At 52.9% G+C, this 22,180-nt stretch overlaps 1 protein-coding gene across 2 annotated transcripts; it reads right to left on the bottom strand.

The window, feature by feature from the left end:
• Positions 1–1,976: 1,976 nt before the first annotated feature.
• On the bottom strand, positions 1,977–8,443 carry LOC120691175 (VAN3-binding protein-like). 2 transcript variants are annotated; one of them, XM_039974182.1, is made up of 7 exons: positions 7,986–8,443; positions 7,208–7,321; positions 3,514–3,907; positions 3,158–3,424; positions 3,014–3,063; positions 2,845–2,902; positions 1,977–2,756 (listed from the first exon to the last, which is right to left on the bottom strand). In XM_039974182.1, the coding sequence occupies exons 1-7, from the start codon at positions 8,274–8,276 to the stop codon at positions 2,548–2,550; spliced, it is 1,383 nt and encodes a 460-aa protein (XP_039830116.1). In that variant the 5' UTR covers positions 8,277–8,443; the 3' UTR covers positions 1,977–2,547. The 2 variants fall into 2 exon arrangements, with proteins under 2 accessions (XP_039830116.1, XP_039830115.1); XM_039974181.1 differs by having other exon boundaries at positions 3,158–3,427; positions 7,986–8,403.
• Between the last annotated feature and the right edge of the window lie 13,737 nt (positions 8,444–22,180).

Raw genomic sequence — 22,180 nt, 5'->3', positions numbered from 1 at the left:
GTGTGCACACACCAGTCGGCTGCCTGGGTCCTCGTCCGGATCCACGATGTTCTGTTCCCACCGGCGACGACGACCGCCGCAGCACCACCACGACTGGAATTCCCAAGCCGTAAGGCGAAAGAGATGCCTGCATGCCGCCTGCCCCGGCCCCGGCCACCGTACGGGCCGCCAACTGCGCCCAAGTACCGAGCCCATGGTTTTAAATCGCCAGCTAAGTCATTTAGCGGCAAGGCTACCGTTACGGCATTTAGCGGACTATAGCCGGCATTTAGCGGGCTAAATGCCATAGCGATTGTCTTTCCTGGAAGCTATAGCCATCTATAGCGAAAATTATAGCCGGCTATTTAGAACCTTGCCAAGCCCCGTCCCGTGCGCGCGCCGCGGCGCAGGAAACAGGGGTTCGTGCTCGGCGAGCAGCTCCTACTCCGTACGCGCTGCTGCCGATCGCCCGGCCGGGCGCCGCACTGCCCTCGTCGCCGGAGACAGCTGTACGAGCACTGTCTTTACATCTGCGGCGTCTGAGAATGTACAAGAACTTTTTTTTTTTGAAGAAATCGAATGTACAAGCACTCAAGCAGTGACCGGATGACCGGACCTTTGGCCACGGCGCGCATGTGACTGTTGCTCGACGCAACACAAAGGCTCTCGGCTCGCCGGGTCGGCGTGCGAGCCCTCCCCTCGGGGCAGGGGCCGGGGCCCTGCGCGTCCAATCCGATGTGCCAAAAGGGCCCTGCAGCTGCAGGGCTCCGGCGCGCAGCATCCGATCTGACGGTCCGAGTGACCGCCGGAATTGACCTCGTCGTCGTCCGGATCCCAACCGGCCAACCCTTCCTCTGTTCCTCCCCCGGTCGCATCCGTCTCGGCTGGATCACAAGAGCCTCGACACCCCTCGCCCGGCTTCAGCGATCTGACGGCGCGGAGCTCTTTCACGCCTCCCCGAGCAGAGCAGGGAAAGAGGCAAAGCGGCAGATTCTCCCGTCCCGGTGCCCGAGGCCCGGGCGCTGGCGGTGATCATTGATGCTGACGCTGTGCCCGTCCGTCCCTTTGCATCGGATCAATCAGATCCGTGCTCCAAACAAACCTCGGCCTGCGAGTCCGTTCATCCCAATCCTGTGTGTTTCTTTCTCCCGCAGTAGTAGTTGCATCGGAATCGGCAGTCACCGCTCGCTCTCTGTTCTTGTGTTCGTGACTTTGTGTTGCAAGAAAAGCTGGGAAAGGAAAAGAGGGATGGATCTTTGGGTCACCGATCTCGAGCACGGCAAAGAAAGAAAGAACATCGTCGCTCGCTCGCTCGCGAGCGCGCACACTCATGAGCAGCTTTTGCACACAGGCAGAGCAGAGCTCAAGCCTTGAAGCACGATCTTTGCAGCCGATCGAGACGATCTTTGAAGATCTCGACACCCATCTCAGAATGTTCATACTACAGTCCGAATTACTGTACATGCTGCTGCTGCTGCTGCTGCACAAGAGTACAAAATCCGAGTAGCCGGCACCTACTTCTGCGTGCTGACATTGGTGTGGCATGGTCCTGACCCGAGCTGTCCAATGATCAGGCGGCGGCGTGGTCCTGGAACCGCCGCCATCAGGAGCGGCAAGTTGCTGCGTCGCCCTACAGCCTGCACAGGAGCGCTGCGCTGTGCTGCGCTGTGCTGGGGTGATCGATCGCAACGAGAGCTCCAGGAGGAAGCAGGAAGAGGACAGGGACAGTGGAGAATGGAGGCGACGAAACAAGATCATCTGGCGCCGGGCCCCAGGGAATTCATTGAGGCGACGGGCCAGCCTCGCTGCTGTTGCCGTTGCCGCCGGGGCCACGGCCTCGGCCTCCCCCGTCGGCTCGGCAGGATGACGGTGAAGGCACGGGGACTAAGCAGCTTTTGCCCCCCAGTCAAAGATTCTCACAACCGCAACGGCCACCGCCAGCAGCGGATCGCCGCCGTGGCAGCCTCTTTCAGAGAAACATTCAGAGGAACAATGTGTGATGGAATGAACATGTGCTTAATTTCCCGGTGTTTACTACGGTAACTACAGAGTTACTACTACTACTACCAGAACAAAGCACTTATCTTTTGCCAGCTACAGTTCCAGTATGGCCACACCCCAAACCAGAGAAGAAGAAGAAAAAAAAAGCAGCAGCAGCAGCAGCAAAACTTACAAGAGAGGCAGAGCAAGAGGGAAGAGCACAGGCAGAGAGAGATCTGCAAGCGCTGCTGCCCTTAACCTCGCCGCTGAATCACTGAGGGATGGCACCCCACGCACCGGCGTCGCATTCCCCAGAAACCACACCGCCATCGATCGACTCACTCACCCAATCCTGTGCCCTAACACAGCAACAGGATCCCCCTACCTAGCTACATGATCCCTGTGCGCCCATGTCGCGCTGCTGCCTTCGCCGGCCTCGCGGCATCTACAGCCTAGCAAACAACAAACGGGGCGGTGATGATGGGAGGCCCCTGGATCGGAGGCGCCCAGGCCACCGCGTCGGCAGGTTGGCGACGACGGCGACAGCCGGCACGGGTCGCGCGGGGTAGGTCTAGGTCGTCGGCGTCGTCACGCGAGGCGCTTCCGCTCGCCGGCGAGGCTCAGGAGCCGCGCCACGCCCTTGGTCCACATCTCGTACTCCCGCTGGCTGGTGCACTCGAACTCGATCACCCGGTGCTCCGCCGTGCGCAGGCCGAAGTAGCGCCGGTGCTCGCCGTCCTCCAGCAGGTGCCGCCCGGGCCACGCCGGGACGTCGCGGCACACGTCGATCACCACACCTGCACGGCAGCCAGCGGCGCGGACCGTCAGTAAACACTGCCGTGGACGATGGCTGCTACGAGTTTTGATTGTTTGGCTGCCCCTTACTTTTCTTCTTCTTGGTGATCGTCCCCGCGACATGCCGGCTCTTCATTTTCAGCATCACCTGCGAAAACCAAATGCCAAAACATCTTGGTAAGCAAAAACATCACAATTGTCGCCACAAGGTTAGAAGCCACCACCAGTTCATGAACAGAAATAATCAAATCATTTTTACCAGGCCCATCCGGTTGATGTACACCGACGCAACCTTCCAGTGCAGGGCGCCTGTGAATGAAAGGTAAAAAGGAAACATCAGTGCATCCCTTCCAACAGGGCATCATCACCCGGAACAAATGATGATTGCAGAGGCCGCCGTTACCTTTCCGGGTGCGTTTGAGCAGCTCGGTGCCGCGAGCGAGCAGCTCCTGGCTGCAGATGCCCAGGAAGTTGTTCTCCTCCTCGAGGGAGACGTCGTCGCTGATGCTGCTGCCGTTGCTCTCCAGCTTGCGGTGCTGCTGCTTCGGCGCGCCGTGCTTCTGGTGGTGCCCTCCGCCGCCCACCGTTCCCTTCTCCACCGGGATCACCGCCGCGATGTTCCACACCTCCTTCAGAGCCCTCGCCTTCAACGTCGCCGCGCCTCTTAACGCTGCTATGGCGGAAACATCACCAGTTGTTACATCTATATGTTAGGATCAGAGGAAGCGCAGATCATTCCATATGGTGGTGGTAACACACCGGTGGCAGCGGCAGCCGTGACTGTGATGATGTCCCCAGGCGTCCGGACGTTCACAGCGGACCCAACAACGGCCTCCAGGTGCTCGCGCTCGGCACCCATGGCCTCCGCGGCCTCGACGCACTGTGCTGCAACGAGCGTAGCCGCCGAGGCAACGGCCATGTCAGTGCGAGCGGCATGATCGTCCTTGCCGGACCCTGACGCCGCAGCGGTCGCAGCAGCTACGGCCGCCACCGCAGCTGCCACCGCCGCGACCGAGACGGCGGCGTGGACCTGCGCGTTGTGCGCCCGCGTCTCCTCTTTCTTCTTCTCCTTCCGATCCTTGAGCCACCGGCCCACCGTCTTGTTGCCTGGCCGGTATGCCTGAGGCTTCGGCGTGCTCACTGCTCTGCAGTACTGCGTAATTTTGAAAGAATCCAATTAGAGCACTGCTAAATTTCGCCAAAATTTGGTCCTTGTTTACAGTTATCACTGATGTACTGTGAACCAGAAAAAACAAACATAGTGCATTCAATCAGCCGGAAAAATGTGGTGAAGGTACAAATTCCATGCAGTGAAGGTGTTGTGTCATGTGTCAATTTTCTCGATTGCAACAACCACAATGGGGTACCACCTTGAATTGACAGAACGGTTCCAGTTCCCAGAGATGGGTCCTTAACCTACTGTTGTGAACTGATCACTCAAGAAAGGTGCAGTTCATCAGCCACAGCCAGTACCCAAACCACTATGCTTAGCACTGCACATTGTTAAGGCCCTGTTTAGATCCGACCCGTAAACTCCGTAAACGCAAAAAAAAAACATCACATCAAATATTTCGACACATGCATAGAGTACTAAATGAAGTCTATTTACAAAACTTTTTGCATAGATGGGCTGTAAATCGCGAGACGAATCTAATGAGCCTACTTAATCCATGATTTGCAACAGTGATATCACTACAGTAATCATCCACTAATTATTGATTAATCATGAATTAATTAGCATCATTAGATTCGTCTCGTAATTTACAACTCATTTGTGTAAAAAGTTTTATAAATAGACTTCATTTAGTACTTCAAATTAGTAAGATTCTTTTGAAATTTTTTTTTGCATCGGAACTGAACACGGCCTAAACCGACAGCAAGACTGAAAGCTAAACACGGCCTAAACCGACAGCAAGCCTGAAAGCTAAAGCCTGCCAATATTCCGTTTCAGACACCGGTAAGCACCAAACAATGCAGTACAAGAGAGCCACACAGGAGACAATGGACACAATGATGAGGCATTGGGGAGGATAATGCTCGCCCTAGATCAGCTAAAGAGCCCATGATTACGCTAGGATTAGAAAAGCTGGAGGGAATAACACTCGATTAGGGACCGAAAAGGCCCAGCCAGCCTCACGATGCCGCGACGGCACGGACTGCGAGCATGCCATGCCTGCCGCCGCTGCCTTTCACCCAGAGCGGGTGATGGGCAGAGGGGGTAGGGTGACATGGGCTGCCAGCCGACTGGACACGCTGCAGTGTTTGCTTGTGCAGGCAGGAGACCGGCTGGCTGCAGTGCAGGCGCTGAGACGGTACCGGGAATCAAACTTCTTTATGGTATACTCCACCAGGAGTACTAGCATACGGTATAGGCTACTGGTACTCTACTACCCCAGAGGCCAGAGCAAACAGCAAAATCCATCGGATCCTAGCTCTGCTGGGCTGCCGCTCGGAGATAGGACTGTGATTAGCCTAGGGGGAAATGGCCAGAGTGACCCCCTGCGGTGTGTGGGGGCTTTGCTTTGGCTATCCTAATCAGATCTTTGACCATGACATCTCATAAGGCTTTGTCTTTCTTGGGGCATGTGGAACGGCAGTGGCGTGGGGCAATTCTTGGCCCATTTTGTCCCTCAGGAACCAAAAACATGGGTGAGCTATGGGGCAAACAGCTGAACCTCTGGAGGCATTCCACATTGCTTGCAACATGAGTTGGTAGAGGTTCTTTTCAGGCACCAGATTTGGAATTTGCCAGGTGACAAAAACCAACTCACAGGCTTCATTTCAGGTCTATCTGAACTGAATGAGTCAAACTGGGAAGTTTCTCCTTGGAGCTCATTTTTGTGATTGCTTGCGAGAAATCATACGAGCCCCCTATCATTTCGGAGGAAACATGCTTGGCGATCAGAATATGGAAATTGGAACAAGCAATAATTGTCGCGAGGAACATCCAACCACTTGCACAGTGGCGGAGGTACAGGGAGGAATGAGGCACACAAACAAGAGCATGGAAGGCAGGGAAAGGAGGCGCTTTTCTTGACTAGCTGATTGCTACTACAAGGATCCTACATCTAGGAAAAAGGAGGGTTCTTGCCCCAAGCCCCAGCTGAATAACATGTCTGTATCAACCATACAAATTTGTAGGTGAACGATGAGTGAAGCTGTTTGCTTGTTCAGGTAATCAGGCAAATTTGCAAATGGAGATTTCGCCATCACTTGGTGTGCCATGGGGCAAAGCAGGAGAACAAACAGAGGAAGGTCCGCTGCATCTTGTTCATGTGACCGGACAGGGACGTCGAGCTGCAACGCAGGAGCTGTCGGTGTGGGACTGTGGGGAGAGGGAAAGAGACGCCTCCATGACAAAAGATTACGCTACCCCTGCGCGCGCGCACAGGCACCGTGGGGCATGACCGCGACGGCGAGAGCTCACAGGAGAAACACGAACTCTCAGGGGGAGCAAGCACGACGGATTGGGCCAAACAAAAGCTGTGGGGAAAAAGCAAAGGGCTTGCAAGTCGGGGGTTTTATCGGAAGGCGCGAAAGGCACGCCTACGAAACGGGTTCTTCTTTGTCGAGCTTTGTTTCTTGTTCTCTTTCTCCAACCCATCTCTCTAGAAAATTTGGTGCCCGGCACAGGGAAGGCTGCAAGGCTGGTCGCTTTGTCCCAGGCAGACCCACAGCTTCCGATGGCTGGTCTGGTCTCTCCCTTCTCTTCAAGAGAATCATATGCTTGTGAGCTTTTTTTTACCACTGCCAAGTGAATCACTCTGCCGTCTACGGAAATACAGGCAAAACTAACCGAAGCTACTACGTTGCATATTGTTACTGCATATTACTAGTATAAACTTGTAAAAAATTGTTTTGACAAGTTACTGTTTACCTTAGCACACGGTACAACACAAAACAGAAACTGTTTCTAAAAAAAAGAACAGAGCAAAAGACTGGGGAACCTGAAGTTATTACTCAAAAAAGACTAAGCATATCAAACACAAGAGAGAAAAAAAATAGCTCGGCACAAAAGCTTCATTCTCTTTCCCTTTTCGTTAGCAGTGTGTGTGTGAGGTGTGAGCCATGGAGCACACAGAAATGATTTCCCTCCCAAAAGAGAAAGCACACATATGCAGGAAGATGTAAAGAATCTCACGCACCAACACGCACACAGTGCGTCCACTAGCCCGGCAGTAAAAGCAACGCCTTGGATTATCTCCCCCCTCTGATTATTATTATAAAATTAACACATTAAAAACAGCTAATTTAATCTAATGGCTTCTATTACGGCTCAACTTTCAACAGCAAGTGAGCCAAACAGGTGCTGTAAGAAACTGCAGGTTACTGCCAGACCAGTACAGTTCTGGCAATTAAAAAATTGCAGAGAAGCTGTGCTACCATCTCGAAGGCACAACACAGCTGGTACTCGAGGTAAGAGGAACAAGAAGGTGACAAGACAGGAACGGACCTTTGCGTCATCGATCTCCGGCGAGACCGGCGGGCTGTCGGAGAGGGAGCCGCCGCCGTTGAGGGGGCCGCTGCTGTGCGAGAGACGGCCGGAGGTGAGCGGCGCCACTTCCTGCTGCAGGATGGCAACACAACAAGCATGTTTCAGACACCATGTTTCAGAAAGGCGTCAAATTGCTGCGAGCAAAAAAGGTAAATGAAATCTTGTTTTCTCCGGGGACAAAAAGGCATGTTGGATGAATGAGGAATTGATTGGTGCTGCTTGATGGACGATGCCTGATTATTAATGGCGACTATGCTGCGTGTTAAAATGAAATTGGTGGGGATTACACTTCTTTTTCCGGCCTTGGCAGAAAAAGAATCTCTCCTTTGGACGTTTCTCCTTGTCCCAACATGGGGTCAAAGAGAACCCAGAAGGAGAGCTCATGTACTGGGAAAGAGTTGATTAATAAAAAAAAATGGCAAGCTAACCAGATGTGCAGATGTCGGAAAGATCCATCAATTCCCATGAAAGTTTACCAAAATGTTTCTGTAGGACATATGGAACCAGCCAATCTGCAGCGAAATGCAGTTCGGGAAAAGGAGGAGACATCGGCAAAATAAACATGACCGAAGAACACTAAGTTGTCCAGATATTGCCAAAACAGAAGGGAGATCTCTAGCAACGATTGAAAAGAGACAAATTTTTCTTTGAAAAACGAGGAGCCATTTAGGAGCTGGGGGCAACAAGATGGGACAGGAGGGAAGAGGAAGAAGTCAAGGCAGGACGAGGCTCTCACGGACTGCGCGAGGATCCGTTCCATGATGAGCTGCGACGTGGCCGCGGACGCGAAGGAGAAGGAGCTCCCGGTCGCGGCGGCGGCGACCCCGCAGTCCTCGAGCTCGCACGCGGCGTCCTCGGCGATGGGGCTGACGAGCGCGGCGGGGGGCGGCGTCGGCGGCGGGGGCGCGAACGCGCGCCCGGACGCGCTCCAGGACCGCGACAGGAACTCGAGCGGGTCCAGCGGCGGCTCCGGCGGCCGCAGCTCGCCGGCGGCCACGGCGGACGGGCGGGCCCGCGGATCGCCCATGCGCGCGGGGCAGTTATGGAGGAGCCGAGGAGAGTGTGATGCGAGGGAGTGAGTGGGCGCGTTACCACTTACCACCTGTGACCGGAAGAGGAGAGAGGGAGGGAGGGAGGGTCGGAGGGAGAGTGGGCAATGCGGGTGGTTAAGGCCTCCGGTGGTTTTATAGGCTCGCGACACAGGCCGTGCCATTTCGTATTTGTAACTTCTCGAGTCGTGCAAGCAAACATTGCGGTTAGTGATGATGGGAAAAAAAAAGGCTGTGTGTACTGCGTGATCCATTGTACTGGGTACAGCACAACAATGTACTCTACCGTATGTTGTTCGGTTTCTTTCTACCTTGTACGAGTACAGTCTAGTTCTCCTTCTGAAATGGAGGCACTGTTCTCCGTATATGGCCTCGCTGACTAGATACTAGTATGCTCTACCAACAGCGAATTTAAGTTTTAGGATCCAATTGCAATGCCCAAATTTTTTTTTAACCACGATGCTTCTTTTAGAGGTGTGCTATTGGTGGTGTTAATATTTGAGGCAGGGTTTTTTTTTCCCGACCGGTAGAATGAAACCGCCGCCGTCCGGTTCCGGTAAACCGAACCGGTTTGACCGGTAACCGGAAAAAACCGGTTAAATTCAAATTTCAAACAAAAAATGACAGTTCAACCGGTTTCCACGGGTTAGCCACCCGATTAGGCCAATAAACCGCTCTGGTTTGATAGGTAACCGGGAATTTGAACAAAAAACCGACGGTTTTAAAGTGGTTCCCTTGTGTGAAATAAATGAAAATTTTGGGACGCGATGCACATATTAATTTAAAAGACCACACAAAAGCAACAAAAAAACCGATTAGCATGAGCTATGCACATATTAATGTAAAAGACCACACCAAATCAACAATTTATAATCATACATACAAATATAATAGTAATAAGCGTGCATACAAATACTATAGTCATAATCATGCATACACTGATACACATCAATAAAAGTTCAACGTACGAATGGGAAGACCCCCATTTGGGACGTGATTTGGTATTCGGTGGTGGACATCACATTCAAACCTCGCACTCTAAGCAGCTCAGCCTTATATTGTTGTCAAATTTGGCCCGTCCACGCCGATGTTATCTCCAATTCCTGAACTAACATAGTGTAAAAATGGGGGGTCTTCCCATTCGTACACCCATCTTGTCGGTGGCTGCATGCTGATGTCAGGTATGGGATAGTGAAAAGACTGCGAGGTATCACTGTAGGAGGAAGAAGAGTACTGTGGAGTGTCGTAGTCCGTCGGTCCAACCGTTCTCCTCTGCGATTGCGGTGCTCCATGGTCGGAGTCCTGAGTAGCATGTGTAAACTGAGTCTCCCCTGCAATCAACCATATATCATAATTAGTACTCATAGTCAGAAACATGTGTGCATATGTAGGTGCAATATATACCTGTGAAACGAACACCACCAGCACCACCACTACCACCATCATCATCACCACCACCACCACCAGCATCAGCACCGTCACTATCATCACCATCATCAGCCGAGCTGCTATCCTTAGACTCCTGATACGGTGGACTACGCTGACTATCGCCATCATCAGTGTCGGTGTCGCTGCTCACTGGTTTTGCTGTTGCTTTTCCTTTTCCTTTTTGACGCTTCGGGTCACCCTTCGTAGTCCCTTTCTGGAACTTCCTCTTCCCTAGGTGATTGTCGCCCACATGTTTACGTGCCCAATCGCTGATGCAATCATCCCCTGTAGCATCACGTAGATCTGAGAGGTTTATTTGATATTTGACAATATGGGACGGGAGAGGGACGTCTCCGTCGTCATCATCCTCGTCCAGAACTGGAGCCCGGTTAGATCTACCATATTCCATCCATTCCCACACCGGATTATTCTCATCATAGAATAAAAGATGTGCCAGCTGGTAAAAAAAATCACCTTCTTCACGCATCGGTGGGCCGGAGACCTCCTCAAGTCGCAGACGAAGATTGTAATTGACATAGACAAGCTTGTTAAGTTTCTTGTGCGACAACCGCTTGCGAACCTGTATGCAGCAAGGCAAAAGTACTCCAATTCCGCTCGCATCCACTGGACGAACAACATTGTGAAACAAGTCACATGGCAAGGTACTGTAGCTTTGGAGTGCTTGATCCGAACATCATCCACTAGGACGCTGCATGTGCAACCGAGTATGTAAGCAATATATTGGAATAGAGAAAACAACAATATCGTACGGAATAACTCTTACATGGGGATGTCTTTGGGTCCATCGCCATTTTCATTGCCATTTCACTGCCAAACTCACCAACCTTCTGCCGAAACAGCTCAAGCTCCTGCAATGCCTGCACGGCGCTCTGGACATCTGTCATGCGTTGAAATGAATCCTTGAGTCCACGAAACATTTTTTGAGTTGGATCCATCGTATATGAATACCTCGGATTTAGGACAGCAGCTGCAAAATATAAATCACTTCAAATAACCATAAGGTCAATAGAGCTTCAAAATAGATGACTCGTATAGTCTTACCTGGACCCACATACATGCCTATGAACACGTCACGCATCCTACCGTCCACAACGTTAAGATACTCCGTCACGCATCATACACCTAAATCTTACCTAAATTCTAAACAAATCATATAATATTCTAAATCAACTCATAGGGTGAAAAAAATTCGAGTTCATACCTTGTAGCGGCTAACCGCCGCTCCGGGCCGGTAAACCGGCGGTGCGCACGGTTTACTCGTGGGGGGCCGTAGATCTGCTGCCGTACCGGCTTACCGGAGCTACCGCCCGGCTAGCCGCAGTCTCCGGGTGGCTGACCGGCTGTGAGCGCCGGTCGCGGCGTGGGGGCGGTGGAGGGGTCGCGGCGTGGGGGGCGGGTAGGGTTCTGGGGGGCGGCGTGAGTTCGGGGTCTTCATAAGGGTCGCTGCCGTATTCAGGCCAAAGTGGGCTTTAATGGGCCGGCCTATTTTTTTTCTTTTTCTTTTTTTGTTTAACTTCACATGGCGCAAAGTATACTAAATGAATGAATATTTGAAAAAATTTGACACTATTAGATTCGTCGCAACTTGAAGTATTTTTAGGATTTTTTGAGAATTTTTCATTTTTTTGAATTCAAATTTGAAGTTTTGAATTGGGCCGGTTTCAAACCGATCGTTACCGGAACCGGTCAGAACCTGTTACACCGGTAACCGCGGTTTCCGGACCTGTTCCGGTCGGGAAAAAAAAACCTTTGATTTTAGGTTAGGATACGATGACGGCGACGTTCTGCATGCATGCACCGGGGACAAATAGTTCATCTTATAAAACGGATCGGGATAAAAAAAATATTCATATATTTTTATCTTCATTAAGGTCGAATTATCAAATTTAAAATAAACAAAGCTAGAATATTATACTTGAAGTCAACGATTGGATTGGTTGCTTCATACATTGCCACCCATATTGATAGAAATAAATCTAGATTGAATCTATATTTCTTACCGTTATTGCTACGTGATCCATAATTTCAACTTCAGCTATTGATACGATGAGGTACTTTTTCTTTTTTGAAACGAAACAAACCAAGCAGAAGAGCTGTTAATTATATTAAAAAGAGAAATAAGCCCTGGGCAAAATAAAAAACAACATCGTCTAGTTGGATATGACATCAACCCTCATCGAACACACCAACGCACTACTCACACCCAACTCGAAAAACAATAATGTCCAGTTGGATTGGGACATCAATTGGAACTCTCACAATTCTGTCTGGTTGAATTGGGACATCACAACGAGCCTCAGTGGAACTCCGCCTGATCGGATTGGGATGTCCACGCGGGCCACCACACAACCAACACCTAAGACTCTCTTTTTTCTTTTTTCTTTTACTTTTGAAAGAAAAAGAGAGGAAGAAAAGCAATACAGACCACCTTCCGCATGGTAGAGATGCACGACATTGCCTTTAGGAAGGACACGACGCCAAAATGCGCCATCGATGTTGTAAGCGTAATGTGAACAGGGGTACTCATAACCCCCGGACAAAAGCAAGGTTAAGGGAAGGAGACCCACCAGCTAGCTGCATGACCCAGCGACGTCAGCCGAGCGCGACTGTGGGCCCTCACCCAGAACAGCCGCCCATGGAGATGGGGCGGACGCATGGAGCGGGCCGGGACCGGCCCGGCATGTGAAGCACAGGAAGGCCTTTACCTAGCCCTAGAAGACAGCCGCCTGGTAAAAAGATCTTTACTAGGCGGGAAATCTCGGAGGTTACGGCGCCCAGCCGCCAGGCTTGGTGCGGAGCTCGAGGGGCTGCGCGGCTTTCCTGTAAGAACATTATAATTACGGAGATGTCGTGCGCTCTCAGATGATAATAAGATAGGCGGCGGATAGCTGATCCCTGAGCTGTCCGTCCCATCAACTTGAATATGGGAGGTGGTCGGGACCTACCACCATGTACCGTACCCCAGACATCTCCCCGAGGTTGACCAGGGTCACCCCAGACCATAAGAAGTCCATGGGGCGACCCGGACCCGCCAGACGACCCCAGATCACTCCGGGACGTAGGGGTGCACCCGCCAGTGTCTATGACCACCCCGGGATGGCCCGAGGCCGCCTCGGAGCACCCCTGACACCGGTGGGCACCCCAAAGCCTACTACAGCAGGCCCGACAAGCCGTCTGCCCGTCCGACAAAGGTAGAACAACCTGGAAGACGGCGCCCACCATACAATGGGTGCGTTCACACGAGTTAGAGAGGAGCAGAGAAGGCAGTTGTTGCCTATAAATAGAAAGATCTCAGGACATGTAAGGGACCCCCTTTTCGGGACTTGATTAAGACATTCCAGGCTTGGGCTCTCCAACTCGGGATCGGCAAGAACCAATCACAACACACAAGACATAGGATATTATGCCTCCGGACGGCCTGAACCTGTCTAAAAACCACCGTCTCAACTCGCTTCCGTAAGGAAGATACTTGTGTGCTTTACACCCCTGGCCGAATCTCTAAACGGGGGTTCCCTCGAATCCCTGCTAGCGGTACTCACCCACCGTCAAACGCCGTCCTAAGAAGGGATGGGTTTTTACCCGCATCATCACCATAGTGTAACGAAACGGCCGGCGCCACCAGCCCACAACCATGGCGCCGCCAACCCCATCAACCGTTGCCGGCCACATCACCACGGCGTCGTCGACACACCGTCGCACAAATGCAGACGTCGGCACCTAGGAGCCTGCCCACCTGTCGTGCCAGAGACGCCACCTGTCATCCTTTGCTTTTTTTTCCTCAGGTAATTACGTACACACATCCTGGTATGATTGTTTAGAATATTCAATCCCTCAAGCACTGAAGAATATTTTTTACAAAAAAATTGCTTGATTCGTCTTGGCAAATATCAGTATTTTTCTAAGAGTCCTCTAATTATGATTTCTTTGTTATGTAAATCTGGAATTCAGACTCTTGCAAGATCAATATGACTATCAGAAACAAGAATGATCGATATGTCTGACAAACAACATCAGATATCTATAACCATCTTACTTCCTTGCAAATATTTATTTTTCAGAAATCTCGTGAGTCGTTGGTATCAGTTATTCTTGAAAGGCAGATCAAGCAAGGTAAATTAATTTTGATCAAGTAGTTAGGAGATTGATCTATCCCTAGTCATATACGTTTGATTTTTTGTTTTTTCTGTTTGATAAATTAGTCATAGATGATCCTTGTAACTGAAATTATATGTATCTAATAAGATTATTTCAATTTCAGTGGACATGTTCAATGTTTTATAATTTTGGAATGAATACACTATTTAGGATTGTCTAGTTCCTGTGGAAAAAGCTATGGTGTATATGAAAACTCTGGTTTTTTAGTCACCAACGCATAAGATGTGTTGCAAATATGTGTTGTAAAGCTTGCAACACTTTTTAGCACTAGTTACCAACGCATGTGTATATGTTGCCATAGACCCTTGCAACGCCACCTATTGCAACGCATATATAATGCGTTGGTACAGACCTTTGCAACATTTATTTTTAGTTCTAGCAACGCATATATGCGTTGCTAAAGGGGTGTTTCTCTTGTAGTGCCGCTTCCTCCCCTCCCCAGCCGGGCGATCGTGCAGACGTGCCTCTTTCCCGCCCCCGCTCCATCCGGTGCCGGCGACCCCAGGCGGGCCTGGATCTGAGGGCGGCGGGCCCGGATTTGTGGCCACGTCGCCAATCCGCCCCGATCCGCTTGGGCTGGATGCCGCCGAACTCCCAGGTGCTGGAGCTGGGCACAAGGACGGACCTTCGGGGGCTGCCGCGGCGCCGCCGGCCGAAACCGCCCCTGCGGGGTCCGGTGATGGAGCGCCTCCGCGGACGCCGGGCACCACCACCGCGGCGACCTGCACGACCCCGGGGACTGCCGCCGCCACGGGAGACGCCGCGGCCAGCCCGGCTACCGTGCCACCGCAGGCCGCCCCCAGCTCGCCCCACCTCTTGCCGGCAGCAGCTCCGTTCTACCCGGGTCGCTCTTCAGGCGGGCGCCCGAAGCACCGCCGGTGGGCGGAGTCCTCCCTCCCTTCCCTCCCCGGCCGCCGCTCCGCCCATCCTCGGTCTGCTCCGGCCCTCCTCGGTCTGCTCCTCGGCCAGAGCTCCCTCGCGCGCCGGAGCAAGGAGGCACGCGCCGTGCGCGGGGCGGGGCATCAGCAGCAGCATCCGAGGCGTGGCGGCCCGACGCGGCGCGGTAGAGCGGGGCGCGGCGGGGCGGAGCAGATGCGGCGGCGCTGCTGGCCGGCGGCCGCGGCGGGCACCCCTGGAGCTCTCCGCTCCCTCCGCTCGGTTGGGATGGCGCGTGGGTTGCAGGCCCCGCGCCACATCGGCGTGTGCAGTTCGTACTCGACGCGCGCAGGATTTGGCGAGCAGAAGCCCATACTGAAGCATTCAGTAGCGTTTGGAGATTGCCGCTGCGGTAGTTTTTTACGCCAAACGCTACTCCATGTTGTATACAGAGCGGGTTGGAGTACCCACTGCGGACAGCCTGATCACCTGATGTATAGAGTACGTGCGGCCGTACGGCACAAAATCCACCTATGAATAGACCGCACCAGTCATCATACATCTTAGCACGTACGAGTACGTATCTACGTGCGCCACCGCGCACGCCGCCGGCCCCGCCTCGCCCTCCCGGCGGCCACGCCGCCCGGTCCTCCCGCGCGCGACCAGGCCACCCATCAGGGCCCCGTACGTGAACACGCCGCCGCGGCCTCGCCCGCCACAGGTGGAGCAGCCGAGCAGGAGCATGGCGCAACGCGCGCGCGGCCGGGGCCAGCTCGACCTGGAGGCGCGCTGCTGCTGCGTGCTTGCTGCTGTTGGATTGGATTCTCTCCCGATCCCATCATCCCCCGCGGCAGCCGGCTGCGGGCTGCGTTTCTTGCCGTGCTCCGCTCCCCCCCCCCCCCCCCCCCCCCCCACCCCCATTGGCCCCCTCCATCGACGGTGCCGTCGCCGTGCTGCTTCCATGCCACGGCCACTGTGCGCGTAGGTCCCGGCCGGCACAGCAGCTAGCTGCAGTGCAGTGCGTGGGGGGTGACCTCACGGGATCTGCCGCACAGTGCCCCGGCCAGGCGGCAACAGCTAGGAGGCTCGGATAGGACAAGGGTTGCTGTTTCGCGGTGAGGTCGTGGAGCAGCGATTCCGCGCAGCGGCCAGGCCAGCTCCGTCCAGGCAATTCGTTTTTTCACCGAATCCCGCCATCCGGCGGAAACGGAATTTCGGGGTCGTGGAGCAGCGATTCCGTGCGGCGGCCACGCCAGCTCCGTCTAGGTTCTCCAATTCGTTTTTTCACCGAATCCCGCCATCCGGCGGAAACAGAATTTCGGGCGAAATTTCGCTAAATTTCAGTAATGTCGACCGAAAAGTGATTTTGAATTCAAAAACCGAAATTTTGTTGCATTCCGACCGAAATTTCGGTGGTTTTGATCGAAATTTTGTTTTTGTCACCGTAAAATGATGCAAATTAACAGAAAATGATGTGTATATATAGAAAAATTGAAAATTTTGGCAAAATTTCTCCTGATTATGTGTATATTGACAGTTTATAATGCATAACATATATATAACTCCACAAAACAATGACAAATACACCATTTAACACATAACTCATGTTCAAAGTCCACACATACAACGTAATACATCCAAAGTCCATTAGAATTATTACACATAACTCATGTCCAAAGTCCACACATAGAACGCAATACATCCAAAGTCCATTAGAATTATTACAATCCAAAGATACAACAGAGGCAAAGGCATAGTCCAGAATAATCCATGTAACATATTCTCTGTATTTAAATATTTATTTGAAATAAACTGAATAAGTAGAGGAAGCAAAACGTATAGATAAGTTCTGTTGATAGGATAAGTACCTGCATTCTTCGGTCCTCAAATCTCTCTCTCGGTGGTCCCTCATACGGCTCGTCTGTTGGTGGCAAATACACGTACGTAGATGGGTGATATTGCAACTATGGAGCTCCATATGGTAGGTAGCCGTGATAATCCAAATAAGGCAATGCTGCAACTGCCTGCGGAAGTGGCGGGTTCACCACCCCTGGTGGTGGCCACAGAAAGCCCCCTGCAGGGGGAGAAGTACTGTAAGGGTTGTAGTACTGACCACTGGAGGCAGAGTTGGAGCTATCTTCATCATATGCAAGTGGGGCCTGTCGACGTGTCGATGTTGTTTGTCGTTGTGAAGTAGGTGCTCCATGATCTGTATCTTGTGTTGCATGGGTGAAGTCCTCCTCTCCAGTGAACCTTATAGTAGGAGATATACGATAACCACCACTTTCGTTGCCATCATTGCCATCACCTTCCCTGCCATCATTGCCATCACCTTCACTGCTACTGGAATCATCATCATCATCATCATCATCATCATCATCATCATCATCATCATCATCATCATCATCACCATCACCAATGTCCTCACCACCACTAGGCTCAGGTGTGGTATCGTCACTACCTAACTCCTCAGTGCGTGGTTTCTTCCCTTTTCTCATTTCGGGACCAATCTTAGTCTTTCTTTTTCCAGATGTGTGTCCCCAATTGTTTCTTCGGCCCATGTCTCCACATCTTCATCGTGACCATGAGCAGAGTCTATGTCAGTGAACATCTGGCTCGGCAATGGAGTGTCAGTGAAGTCTGAGTCTTCATCAAATGCTGGGTCTCCATTGGACCTTGATTGCTTCATCCAATCTTGAATTGCTGATGACTGCCGGTACAAAGAAAGATTCATGAAACTGCTAACTGGATCATAGTCATATGGATCGACCCCTCTAGTAGCACGTTGCAGACGCAAGCGGAGGTTGTAGTTCACAAAGACTAATTTGTCCAATTTCTGGTGGCTCAACCTATTGCGCAGTTTGGTGTGGATGTAAGCAAAGGTGCTCCAGTTTCTTTCACATCCACTAGAGGCTGCACACTGCGACAACCCTAGATGGTAGTCCCTAACCCTCTCGGGGACTTGTGATTGGCTCCTTCTGAACATCGAAGGCAGCGGTCCACCACTGCCTCCAACACCACCACTGCCTCCTACACCACCACTCCCTCGATCAGGACGACTACTACATCCCGATACGCCACCCCTATCATATCGTGGCCCAGCTTGCTGCATAAATTCATACTCTTGCCGGGACTTGTGTAAGGCCGCTTGTAGTTCTGCATCCTCGTCGAGCCCCTGGCCTCCCTCCTCCTCTAGGTCAATGTGCGGCCCCCTTGCAGCTTGGTCCCTCAGCAGTTTTTCTCGGGCCCTTGCTTTAGCTCTGGCCTTGTTCTTGTCCAACTGCTCACTAAAGAAGGCCTTAACTTCGGCTGGAACCGAAGGGCAGTCCTTCACATCTTTCCCCCTATGTGCCAAATGCTCTTTGAACCTTGTTGCTCCTCCCCCACTCTTCTCCTCCCTGCAATACTTGCATTTGAAACCACCCCTGATCTTTTGGCCATGCTCCCACACTAGGTTTGGCATTGTCCTACAATTACAGAAAAATAGTAAGGTGTAAGTTCATGAATAACACATGAAGTAGCAACTCGTGTTCTTTTTTGATGAATACCTACTAACAACCCATGAATATCACATAAACTAACAATTCATTAAAACTACCAATTCATACATATCAACTAACATGAAAAAATTCATACATATCAACTAACTGATTTTTTCTATGCTTTCTATGTCACATGGTCTCTAGAATCTCAAATCAACTAACTTAGATCGACATCAACAAACATCAACATAAAAAAAACCTTCTCATACCTTAGTTCCCGGAGCCGAGGCGAAATCCGGTCGGTTTCACCGGTTTTCCGCCGGTATTAGACCGAAATCCGCCCGGATTACGGCGCCCTTCCGGCAGCTCATCCAGGGAACGGGATCCGCCCCATCCCGCCCGGATTTCGCCGCCTTTCCGCCGAGATTTAGGTGTGGGGAGGCGAAAATCGCCGCCGGCGGCGGAGGGGACCAGAGAGGAGACCGTGGAGGGGAAAAAAGATGCTCGGACGACCCTGAGGGGTGACGACTGATGAGCAGATAAGGTTTACCGTGTTAACGGGTCCACTCATCGTTAACGGGTCCGAACTCATTTAGTGATTTTAACCAACCAAATCAACTTATATTTGAACGATTTCAAGTGCTGCTCGCTCAAAAAAGCACCTAGTTTTTTTTTATCATTTTTTGATATTTTTTACCATTTTTTTGAATTTTTGAATTTTGAAACGAAATTCACCGAAAAATAGCGAAATTTCTCTTCCCGATAACTAGCGGAAACGAAATTTTCACCGGAATTCCGCCGAAATTTCGCCGAAAATGTGAACCTTGGCTCCGTCGCTCGCATCGCCTGCTCGCGGAACAGGCAGGCACGCATGCCACGCTCGGCCGGCGCTCGTGGCGACATGCGTCGTGGCGGGTTGGACAAGGTGCTGGCTGGCCGCAGGGGTCTGCTGCCTGGTGGTTCGGATACGGGTTCCCCGTTCGTATCGCATACTCCTTACCTGGACGTGAACGCTGGACTACTGGTAGTACTCTGGTACAACCTACCGAAGTGAATGCGGTTGGTTAGGCTGGCCGCAGCGGCGTACTCCACCCCGTTGCTTTCAGTACAAAATAGAGAGAAAATTTGCTGTAGCGGCGCTCTCTATCACCTGCTCTATTTTTCCTCTCCACGCGGCAGGGCGCGGGCTCCCTTCCTCCTCCCGGCGCCCCTGCTCCCGCCGGCCCGCAGCTCCGCCTCGCGTGGAAGCGCCCTGGCCGCCCCGCCGCGGAACAGGGGCCGCGCGCTGGCCGGCCCCGTCGAGCCCGAGCCGAGCCTGACCGCGCACCTGCGCCCGAATCCGCCGTGAGGCCCGCCGCCGTGGCCCAAGAGCCGGCGAGGGAGGAGGTCGAGGAGGCTCGGGGTGCCGCGGCTGGCGCGCGAGCCGGAGCTCCGGCAGGGCCAGATCTGCTTCGGCCGGCGAGGGAGGCTGGGGAGGAGAGACGCCGCCGACATGGCGAGACAGGAGAAGGGAGGAGAGGGAGGGACCTCCGCCTCCGCTCGCCCTGCTTCGCCCCGCGGCGAGCGCCGCTCGTCGCCGGCGCCCCTGCCTCCCGCACTGCTCCCGGCTCTGCTTGCATACGGTCGATTTTCCGACAGCATTTTTTTCTGTTTTTAGAAAAAATATTAAATTCGGACATTTTTTTATGAGTCAAATAATTTTTCAAGTTAAAATTTGGTGGGTAGAAAAAATTTTAAAAAACAAAATTGGTGAGATAAAAAGAAATTTATTAAATGGTAGAAAAAAATGTACATCCAAATAAAAAAAACTCGGCTAATATTTTTTTTAAAAAAATTTGTATGCAAAGATAAAAAAGAAAAAAATACTCGACGGAGCTCGCTGCTGCCGCCGGGGGCGAACCCCCGAGGCGAGGTTCCTGCAACCGCCGCGCTGCGCCTCCCCGGGAAGCCCGCCGCCGCGCCTCCCTCGGAGGCTCGCCGCGCTGCTCCCCGCCTCCGTGCCGCGCCTCTCTGCCGCGCTGCTCCTCCGCACCTCCATGCCGCCAGCCTGCCGCGCAGCTCGCCGGACGGAGGCTCTGCCTGTCGGGATCTAGAGGAAAGCAAAGGTGAGAGAAGACAGGTAATGGAAACGGCGAGAGAGAAGCGCCGGGGGGAAGGCGAGGGGCGACATAATCACGTGCTCGTGGAGCGCAAGCGTCAGACCGTGAGGAGGCGTTCATCCGGTCAACCGCGAAAACAGTATTGCGCCCTGCACCTGCGGCTGCGGCTGCGGCTGCGGCTGCCGTCCGGCCTAGGAAGTGACCGCGGCGCAGTGCCTACGGCCTCCTCGGCTCGCACAGTGGCCTCTCGCGCCGTGGCGTAGCTAGCTAGCGAGTGGCCACAACCCACAAGGCACGGACACGGCAGGCAGGCGAGAACTCGAGGAGAGAGAAACTGCGCCCGCGCAGGCGCGCAGGCCGCTGGCAAAGCAGCCGCGGTCACCGAGGAGAGGCACTGCTGCTGCATGCCCGCGTTGGGCCGTCCAATTACTCATGATCCAATCAATCCTTCGGTTGTGTCGCTCTGGCCCACCCAGGGGTGTTTAGTTGGTGAAAAAATTTAGATTTGGCTATGACAGCACATTTCGTTGTTATTTAATAATTAATATTTAATTATAAATTAATTAGCGTCATTAAATTTATCTAGTAGAAATCAATTAGATTATGTAATTAATTATTTTTTAATTATATTTAATGCTTCATACATATCTAAAAATTTGATGTGACGAATACTGCGCAAATTTATTTGGGAACTAAACGCCCGTAGCTCCGATCCGGGTCCCTTGTCCACTCCCAAGTCGCCAACCCTATCTGTAGCTCCATCCCCGACCCGACCTACATGCGCGCAGCATTGCCGAGCTTGCGGCCGAACCTGCCGGCCGGCACTAACGTGTCGTGGAAGCGTGCGCAGGTGGGCTTGGTAGCACAGTCGCACGGGAACGGCATTTCAGCGCTCAGCAGTGTGCACGAGGACGAAGGACCTGCTCGACGGCATGAACGTAAGTTTCCCTGCCCGCCTGTGACTGTGCGACGGTCAACGCGCGCTTGCCTACAACACAAGATAACAAGAGTGCTGACACCCTTAGGCTGTCCACAATGGCAAGAGCAAGAGCAAATTTGCTCTTGCCTCGTTTCCCACGCCCTCTCTGTCTACAGTGCCAAACAGTACATCTACAGTGTCAAACAGTAGATTTACTCCTCCATTTCCTCTTATCGCTGTGGACGGTCTTACATCCACAGGCGGAGCTACCCATCACGCAGCTGCCCCGGCTACCGGCGGAGCCGCGCAGCAGAACCCTCCCTCCCTTCGGCCCCTGCCAAGTGCCATGGTGATGGCGTTCCAGGCGGCGGCGACACCGATTTGTCCATCTGCTAAAGAAGGAAGAAGACATGTTTTTGGGCAGATGGCTAGTCAAGACGGGCAGGTGGCCCATTTGGTTTTTGGCCTACTGACCACAGTCAAGTTCCCCGCAGCGGCCCGACGCCTCCTCACCTGCATCGCTCTTCTGTCTGCTCCGCCCGACGCCCCGATACCCGATGGCCGGCCAGGAGCCGGCGGAGGAACCCTAGCCGACGGCGGCCAGCTCCTCTCGCCCCCTCCCCTGCATCCCCTCCCTCCATCTGCGGCAGCGGCAGCGCCAGGAGGGGTCGATCTTGTCGCCGCGGAGGAGCCGCTTCTTCCTTTTCCTGGGACCAGAGGCGCGCTGGCGCGGCGGGGGCGGTGCAGCAGCAGCCGGGGCCCTCCGGGGGCTCCAGGAGTGCGGAAGCGCGGGCCGCGTGCCGACGCCGCTGCGGCTGCGCCTCGGCAGGGCCAGGCGCCGGGGGGAGTTCGGCACGCCGGCATCCTCTTGGAAGATGGACGACGAGGGATCTTGAGAGGAT

Source organism: Panicum virgatum, chromosome 9N, assembly GCF_016808335.1.
Source record: "Panicum virgatum strain AP13 chromosome 9N, P.virgatum_v5, whole genome shotgun sequence".
NCBI classification, from domain to species: domain Eukaryota; kingdom Viridiplantae; phylum Streptophyta; class Magnoliopsida; order Poales; family Poaceae; genus Panicum; species Panicum virgatum.
Note: the sequence above shows the minus strand (reverse complement) of the source record. Positions and strands in the feature narration are given on the sequence as shown.